The 9,166-nt window shown below is 48.0% G+C and overlaps 2 protein-coding genes across 2 annotated transcripts; both read right to left on the reverse strand.

Moving 5' to 3' along the window:
* Positions 1-1,647: 1,647 nt before the first annotated feature.
* On the reverse strand, positions 1,648-4,541 carry BKA67DRAFT_524315 (family 92 glycosyl hydrolase; the record flags this gene model as incomplete). Its single annotated transcript, XM_046098559.1, has 6 exons — positions 1,648-2,279; positions 2,492-3,974; positions 4,020-4,030; positions 4,080-4,184; positions 4,253-4,288; positions 4,340-4,541. 6 exons carry the CDS (start codon positions 4,539-4,541, stop codon positions 1,648-1,650), a joined length of 2,469 nt encoding a protein of 822 aa, XP_045954029.1.
* An 806-nt stretch (positions 4,542-5,347) lies between these two features.
* BKA67DRAFT_523976 (uncharacterized protein) lies at positions 5,348-6,993 on the reverse strand (the record flags this gene model as incomplete). Its single annotated transcript, XM_046098525.1, has 3 exons — positions 5,348-5,621; positions 5,674-6,620; positions 6,673-6,993. 3 exons carry the CDS (start codon positions 6,991-6,993, stop codon positions 5,348-5,350), a joined length of 1,542 nt encoding a protein of 513 aa, XP_045954030.1.
* Positions 6,994-9,166: the final 2,173 nt, after the last annotated feature.

Below are 9,166 nucleotides of genomic sequence, written 5' to 3' on the forward strand. Positions count from 1 at the left end.
TCATCAGACCTCTTTTCTTTGCTTTAGTCCAACGCTGAAATCAGTTTATACAACCCTGTTGAAACTCAACCTCTGGTATATGTTCTTTGCCCTTGGGAATTTCATCTATCTGAGGACCACGCCCCGCCCAAGCTGTTATGGACTGTTTCTTCTGCCCGTAAAAGCCCAATGAAATATTCTGGCTAGGCATCGCATCAGCCAAAAATTGCCATACGCTCTAATTTCTTGTATGGCGTTTTCCAAGCGAATCAAATCTAAAGTCATGCAATAGCGCGCGCTTCTGGAGTGTATACTGCTCGTAGGAGGTGCGATGATTCTTGAGGACACTACGTATATACCGAACAACAAGAACAATAAAATCAAAGAATCATACTGCGCCAGCCTCTAAGGAATATACCATGTTCCGAGGCTCTGGGAGAGGATTGACGTTGCAGACAACGCATCTTGACTCAGTTGTTACTCAGCGTATCGCACAGATCGGGCCTGTTGCGATCGACATATCTGTCAACCGATCCTTCGCAACCGAAAGCGATGCCTTTTTGGTTCAGAACGTTTAATGAATCCGACCTGAGTCTGGGGTACACATGAACCTTTAATCAAAATATTTTAGCCACTATTCGGTGGCCAATTGTGCATATTCGCGTGTCAAACAACAACATAAGTTACAATTCCAGCCTATGATTCCAGTGCGACGCACCTGAAGCTCAATGTTAAGTATTAAAGATCAGCATAACTGCAAAACCTGCGCGGTAGCAGTCCAATCCCCTGGCTTGCCTGGTAACAATCCTTCCCCACAGAAAACCCAACCTCCAGCCTGCCAGGGTCTCGTGTTTCATCGTCCTCAAGTACCGTGTCGCGGATGTTGATCCACATTCCGCCCAGAATGCGCGCGGCCACGGTGATAACCGCATTTCCGGCCAACGCGGAGGGAACCCCGGCGGAAAACCGGGTTGGCATTATGTAAAATCGTAGAATTGACGAGGTGTTGAGATGCCAAGGTGTCATAAAGCATTCTAGATGGCGGATTTTGAGACGACCTAAAAATAAGTTCATTGCATAATGAAGATGTTTCTTCAACAGCTAAAACCTCAGTTGTGTCAGGAGCCACAAATAGAGCCAAAGAATCAGATTTGTTTCTCGATCAACGATCGTATGAAGAAAAAGCGTGTAGTCAGGGCTGCTTCTCGAACCCTCTACCTCTGGAACGTTTCTAAGTTAAGAGCTTAACGGTTCCCGCGGGCCCGTTTTGACAAGCTCTTTTTCTTCAATGATATCACACCATCTGATCTTCGAAGTGCCAATCCAACTTGTGTCGGCCGTCCATCCAGACCCCAGACGAGTTTGCTGGATTTCTCAATGGAACTCATGCTTCATTGCGCTGCGACTGGTGCTGCGCACAGTGTATACACAAATGATTGGGTAGTAAACCTTAGCCTGGTTGCACTAATCCCATTTTTTGACGGCTGTGATTGTGTATGAAAGACTGTGCAAGCTGCTTTTCTAAACCAAATACGCATTGCTCAGGATCTTATCTGTAGCTTATAATCCTTTCTCCTTGTCTCTCCGCGCTTTTTCCCGCGTCACAAAGCTCGTAGGGCGTATATTCCCTCAGGTGAAACCCATACCCAGGTGGTATCATTAGTCTCTTCAGCTCGTGGAAAGGCTCGGCGGCAAGTCCTCGTCCGCTGTTCCCCATATGCTTTCTTCTTTCCCCAATGTCAGTTCCAGCACACCACCATGATAAAAGAAATCATGGGTAATCCAGTTCTTCGTATACGGCTTTCCGTTCAGCTTCGCACTCTGTATATAGATCGACTGGTAAGTCGGATCAAAACCGAGATTCCGGATGATTGCCTGTTTACCAGTTGGCGTTCGGATTCGGACTTCCCTGAACAGCGGGGGCGTAACTAGGTATACACTCTGTCCTGCAACTGGGAAGAATCCCATAAAGACAAACGCTGTGAATGCGCCCATAGCACAATCGTCGTTGCCAGGAATACCATTGATACTGCTATTGAACTGCGCCGGTATGTACCGGTGCACCCAATAAGAGCTAAGACCAGGACGGCCTCCGTAATGGAATTGGAAAGTGGGCAAGAAGCTCTGTTCGTTTCCCATATAGACAATGTCGGACGAGTGGAAGTACTCAAGCCGGTTGATGAAAGATTTTCTCCCCCCTAGCGTCTGGATAAGAGAAGCCATATCTTGCGGCACGAAGAACGTGTACAGCCACGGACTACCCTCATAAGTGTCGTACCTAGTATCAAAATAGCAGACATCTGCGTTGTCAAACCTCATAATTAGTTTATTTTTCCATAATGATAGGGAATATATTTCATCGTTCTGCCTTGATTGAGACCACTAGTCCCACATCTCGGAAGACTTGCAGGCTTAGATGGCCATCCATCTACCAGTACTTTCTCGATGGTCAGGAAAATCGAGGACGCAGGGGGAATTTTTTCTTTCTTTCTTTCTTTTGGTCTATACGTACGCTGCTCATAAGCCGGGCTGCAGAGGCGTGGATTTTGAACCATAAATGTGCCGTTGGTGAGGCGAGGTTGGAGAAAACCCCTAAACGGGCTTTCGACAATGGTGCCGTCTTTCTCCACGTATCGGTCTTCTTGGTCAGGATTGTATAGACTCTTCCAACCCATACTTCTTTCCCGATATTTTTGTTCATCTGCAGCCTTACCAAGACCTTTAGCCATGAGGTAGATCGCAAAATCGTCGTAGGCATATTCGACTGTCCTGGAGATTGATCTCGACATCGGCCCGGTGCCGTTCTTGTCTACGTCGTCCTGGGGCACATAGCCGTAACTCTTCCAAGCCTCTATATTACCTCTTCCAACGCTGGTCCAATCGGACGGCTCAACCTCCGCATCTTTGGTTACCGCTTCATATGCTAAATTCCAGTCGATACCGGCTGTCAAGTTCTTGACAAAGGCATCAGCAAGAACCACATCTGCATTTGACCCACCTTGGGTGTAGCCTTGCGAAAAGCTCATGCGGCAATCAGGCAAGTATCCTTCATGCTTGTATATATCCAGCAAGGCTCGCACCATCCGTGTCTGTTCATCCGGATCCACGATCGAAAGCAGCGGGTGCTGTGCCCGGAAAGAGTCCCAGATACAGTAAAATGAGTCGAAATACGGCTCGCTTGAATTCCATAGCTGATTCTCTCCCGTGTAGTCTTGAGGTGAGAGGAGAGCACGGTACAAGCCGGACCAAAATGTTTTGAGGAGGTCGTCTGAGACCCCATAATGGTCCACTTCAATGACGGACATCTTGTCGGCCCAGGCCTTCTCAGCAGCTTGTACTGTCTTGTTGAATTCGAAAAGGGGGATTTCGTTCTCGGCATTACGGCATGCTTGGTCCACTGAGATGAAGGATAACCCGACGCGAGCTAGGATACGATCCTTTATAGGCCGATCGAAGTGTATCCAAGCGCCTGCTGAGCCACTTAGACGAGGGGATCCGGTCACTCCCTCGCCCAAGGCCTTGGCCGTTTCGTTCGCAAGAACACCATGAAACGTCCCTGTCTTACGTATAGCCGCCCCGCGAAAGTCGGCACAAAAATGAGCATTATACTGTCCTCTGCCGAAAGAGGGATTGAAAGTTCCATTTCCCGTGATTCGGCCACTCTCTGGATCAACCTCAACCGAGCCACCAAATCCGTTTCCTGCGAGATCTGAGAGGTCAATCAGCACCAGAGGCTTGACTGGCACTGCGTCTGTCCTCAAATGTACCTCGGACACATTGGGAACGGTGAAGTGATATAGTGTTGTATGCTTTGTAGCAGTCATTTCTGCGTGAATCAAATTGCCCAGCCCAAGAGCGAAATAGCCTGGACGTGCTTCAACAGAGCCATTCACTCGTTTGGTAGCTCGAGCAGACTTGCTAAACTCGCATTGAGCAAACTCGTCTCCTGGGCAACCTGGGTGAACGAAGAGTGGAAAGTTCCCCAAAGATGGTGACTACGTTATGTTAACAGACATCCTTATAATAAAGAAATTGCTTACCCCTCCGGTGCCTTTCAACAATATTAGTAGTCGCATCTTCAAGAGGAGACCAATACTCACCAGAGTCATGCAGATGTGAAAAGCCTGTTATCAGCGAATTGTCGGACACAAAACCCGCAGCAGCTTCCCATTGACTATTGACATCCGCCACTGCTTTGGCCATACCTATCGTTCAGACGTTAATAGACAGTCGAGTATTTCCAAGAGCCAACAAAATAAAATCTAGGTCATACCATAAGGGAGTGTTGCGCCCGGAAAGACATGCCCTGCTCACATAATTAGCAACCCTGGATGGCGGCATAGCCAAGGATTTGATTCACCTCCGTTAACAGTTCCGATGAGCGGATCGATATATGCCAACACGTCTGCACCAGTACTCATTCTTGCACCTACGAACAATGAAACCAAACTTCCGGAAGACCTTATGCCGTCGGATGGCAGCAGAAGCCAAAAGGTGAGAATACACAGGCCGAGTACCAGTACCCGCTTCAACCGTGGCACACTTGTCAACAAAGGCGCCATCTTCAAACGTCGACGCAAGAGCGTCCAAGTACCTCAAGATGTCCTTTTCAAATCCAATTCACATATTCGTGCGGCACAATTTCTCATAGAGCGGCGCCTTTTGTGCTATCTTCCACCAGTCCTGCGGAAAACAAAAATATGGACTTCTAAGTTCCACGCCATCCGCAACTCGAAAACGTGCATGTGAGATGGCAGAATCAGGAGGTTAGGTCGTTGGTCACAGCATACGGATTTTGGTAGTTTTGCTCAGGTAAGCAATATCTAGCCATGTGGCCAGACCTCAACTGCCAAGATAGCGGAACATGGGCTATATTAAACCGCAAATACACCCGTATTGCAACGCTGCAGAATGTGGCGTCAAGGCACGGCAGATGATGCACGAAAAGCAAAGGATGAGCGCACCGCATGGTTTGCCAAGATCCTTAGAGCTGCATCGCAGTCAGGACAGTTTAAGACATTTCTCTACCGGCTGTTCTGAGCCTTGAAGCTGTAGCTGGAAGAAGGTTGCTGCACAGCTGACGGGGTCTGAGTAGGAAGATTGACGAATCAGAGTGCTTGTCGCTATACGAGCTGCCTCATAGGGTCAGGTCTACCCGCCTAGAAGGACCCTCAATTCTGGAGCAGGCTTGGTAGGTAAAATAGAGAGAAAATCCACATATTCTCAAATTGAATGCTACCTTGATTGAATTGTCGGTGATATTGCATCTTGTCCTGCAGTTCACGACCATTGAAGTGGAAATCGCTAAACACGTACACTGCGACGAGCTCCCGATTGATGCCATTGGCTCCACCTAAATTCAACGACGTTACTGGAAACTTGTCTGAAGCACTTGCGGCTTCCTATCCTTGAGATCGAGAAGGAGCTGACCGAACAACCCATTAGCCCAAGAGAACCATTGCCGAGTCCAATCAGACTGATCAAAGGTGTTGACAGATTCGTGGATTAAACCAAGCTGATCAGTTGAAGAGATGATTTGCCGTAGACCTGACACAATCTCGGCATCGTCGTCAGAACTGAGTAACGAAACAATGATAGACATGGGCCAAGCCTTTCCAGGTCCAACGTGGGGACCTCCGGTTCTACAGCATGTTAATATAACTAGAAATTAAGCAACAAAGTTTGGAAGCTTACCCATTGATAACTGGACCGTGCATGTAATAAGGGTCCCAGGTACTCAGAGCGAAGTGCCTTGTATTCTGGTAGATGGTGTCACTGGCATCAAGGTAGTCAATAATCGGCGCACTCAAAAGGCTCGGAACATTGGCATCATCCATCAGATTACTAGAGCCGAAACCGTCGATCTCATATGCATAAATCTCTCCGAATACCGAGTGTTGTACTTTGCCATAAGTCTCGACTCCGTTGCGTACATTGGTTGCCAGATCGCGCATGCGCCCTGCCAAGTTACTGTCAAGTTTCTCCATAATCGCCGCGCACTTTCCTAAATAGCTCGAGAACATCATGTTGGCAGGAATGAAGAGCTGGAAAATTGTCGAGTCATCGGATGGTCGGAATGCGCTTCGTACAAGACCAGTTCCACGTCTCACGGGCGAGCCGGAACCTTTGTTGAGCAACGTTTCAGATGCCGACGTGGTTGTCCGCTGAAATGTATAAGGTGAGCTGTTAACATGCCCATCATCTGCATAAGTGCCAACTAGCAATGCTTCCGCCGTGTCCAGTACTGTTTTGATGGCATTGACCCATTGGAACTTTCCGAAGAAATCACTATCCTGGGTTTTGTCATAGTAATCATATGATAACTGAAGAAATGCTGACAAGCTATCCAACTCGTATTTGCATTCGAAAACAAAATTCTTATCGTAAGCTGGGGTCACAACATCTGTGTCTGCTGCGCTATTGTCCTGCGGTGGCTTGCCTGATTCCGCTGGGGCCTGGAAGGCATTGCAATGCGGACTGGTAAGAAGATAACGAGCCTGAAGGTTTATAGCGCCACGGAACAGAGATGCTAGAGAGGCACTCGAAGCATTGGCCTCTAGTAGAGGCTTGTAGCTTCGCAGCTGGTTCGCGCTGTCCCGCAGCCACATAGCTACAATGTCTCCTGTGGTGATGAAAGTCAACTTTGATCAATTAGCATCATTCACCCTATTCTGTATTTGGGTTTGCGTCTACCTCCTCGTCAGAGTTCCCACTCGCGAAACCATGCCATGAAATGGTTGTATCGAGCGTATTCGGAAAAGTATTTTCAAAAAGTCTGAACAAGTCTGGGTCTGAAATAGCTCCCCTCATGTCCTGGATGGCCGCCTCGACTTCAGGAAGACTGAATGTACGGCATGATTGTTCTGGCCTTTGATAACTCAGCTGATACTTGCCGGCGGAAAGAGGCTCATGCCTTTGTGTTGAGTAGCCAGCATAGTCAGGACACTGAGCCAGCGTGGTCCTCAAACCAGAAAGCAGGAGGCTGGATTTAAGTAGTGAAAATGAGGAGAACATATCTCAAGGTTTTATGACACTGTACAGAACTTGCAACGAACACAAACCAAATGCGAGAGAAAGCATTATCGCTGGGGCAGACATCCCCTCATATGTAAAATAGTGCCATTTTTGACACCCACTATAGTAACCATCATCCACGAGGACCCTCAGGTACATGTTCGTTCCTGTGGATTCGGTCATTGAGTACATGTTGTGTTACTGGGTTGTTGCAAGCGCAAGGGAGCAGCAAATGACGTTTGTCTTGAAGCAGGTGAGAATCAGTTGTAGTACTGCCGGGAAACATGGACAACATGCGGGGAAACGCATGCACCTATGGACCGATCTTGAAAGAAGACGTTACATCAGAATTTGTGCAGGTGAGCATAGTCAATCATGACCAGGTCACGGTTCCTGGAAGAGCCTGTCCTATGTACGGAGCACAGTACTACATCCACCATGTAAGGTTGGAACTTGTGCTGAAACTAAACCCGATGGGATAGGCTTGACAGCGCCTCCCCAGATTTTGGCTGTGGCGCTAAAATCTGCACCCCGCTTCGGGCGAGCCTCCAACCTGGTACTTTGGCTCATCGTGAGGGGTTTGCACACGATGGTAAAAAGGTTTTGCAGAGGTACCTGGTCCCAGTGGCGCTATCAGTCAATAACGAAAACGTTTGACTACTAGGTTGGCAACCAGAATTCTGGATGTAGGTGGTCATGAAAGGTAACGGCGGAGGGCAACTAGTCGCTTGTGACGGCAGAAAAAGGCACCATGTTTGACGTTCGCAATTCACAGGTTTGAACAGCAAACCCATCAATGAAGTGCGTAACGTAAACTGGATTTCAATTTAATGTGAAATTTCAAGTGACTGCAATCCCGCAGAACATGAAGTTGCAGTGGTACATTTTACAGCAGTTCTTGTGTGATATAACGAGCATGATGTAGTACGGCGCTGGGCAATGAGTTTGTGCTGATTATACAGCTGGGGGAAGCGGAAGTCTTATAATTACGTAGAAGCCGGAATGCGAGATTGGTATCAGCACTATTATTTACTTATTTCACTCAAATTACTTTTAGTAGCCAAGCATATATCCGCTTCGATCATACCGCCCTGGTAATGACAGGAGACAACGGCCACTAATTAATGGCACTTATAACCAATCCAGTGCCGTAGGGGTTTGTATCTCTGTGCATCACTGAAAAGAGAAGAAAAGCTAGGGCTCCCAACTCAGCCTTGTTCTGCACTTTGAATCACTGGGCGGCATCATGTTAGAAAGTGTAGTTACTCCGTATGGTTTAAGCACCGTCATGCAGTCAGCCTATCTCTTGTCGAATCATTAGCGCCGGGTTGTGAGTCAAGAGACTTCCGTTACCTGGCCTGCGACCAATAGCGTGACGCAGAAACAAGCTCGCGCATTCAGAGTCACCAGACCCCCATGGCTTGGGGGGCTTGGGGGGCTTCTCTGGACTGCCAGTCTCATCGACAACAATTAAGTAAGTAGCGTCCAAGACAAGGTTGCCAAATCTAGCTGCACAACAATTTTTGGTGAAAAATGTCTTTCTTTTTGCAGGTCAAACTGGTTGCCCTAATTCTCGTTAGACAGGGACAAGAAATATATATGTACATCGCTTCTCTTATCAGCAAAAGCATGAGACGTCACCAAAGAAGAGTCCAGAGTAAGCACCTGGACCCTTGTCGAACTTGCCATGAGCTATCCTTATCTACCCTATCAAGCGGAGATCTGAATGGATCGCTTGCCTTTCCTAGCCGATGACGGATGCTGTTGCTGTTTAGGAGACTTTCATCACGAGGTGCCAGCTACTGACCTCGCCTTGGCGATCCGTTCATGTCAAGGACTGTGCACTGACTCTATGGATGTGCGCCGGGTGAGCTGATAACGCAATTCTCACTGCGGTCACGTACTTGTACTTGTACTTGTCGCCGCCTCATCGCCACTGCAGTTGATGCATTGAGACTCGTCCTGGCTCCATTTATGCGCGTAGTCCTAAGTTCTAGCCATTTGTATCTGTAACTAAAATAACTTACAAGCACAGTACAGCACATCAACCCACAAACCATCATGGCCTCCACCCGCTAGGCACAACCCTGCGGGTATCCGCGTCCAGTAGCAGAGCCGCGATCTCGACGACCAATACCGCGGCTGCATCTCTGACCTGGCTCTCTGTCTGCCT

The sequence above is a fragment of the Truncatella angustata genome, assembly GCF_020726525.1.
Source record: "Truncatella angustata strain MPI-SDFR-AT-0073 chromosome Unknown BKA67scaffold_8, whole genome shotgun sequence".
Taxonomy (NCBI): Eukaryota; Fungi; Ascomycota; class Sordariomycetes; order Amphisphaeriales; family Sporocadaceae; genus Truncatella; species Truncatella angustata.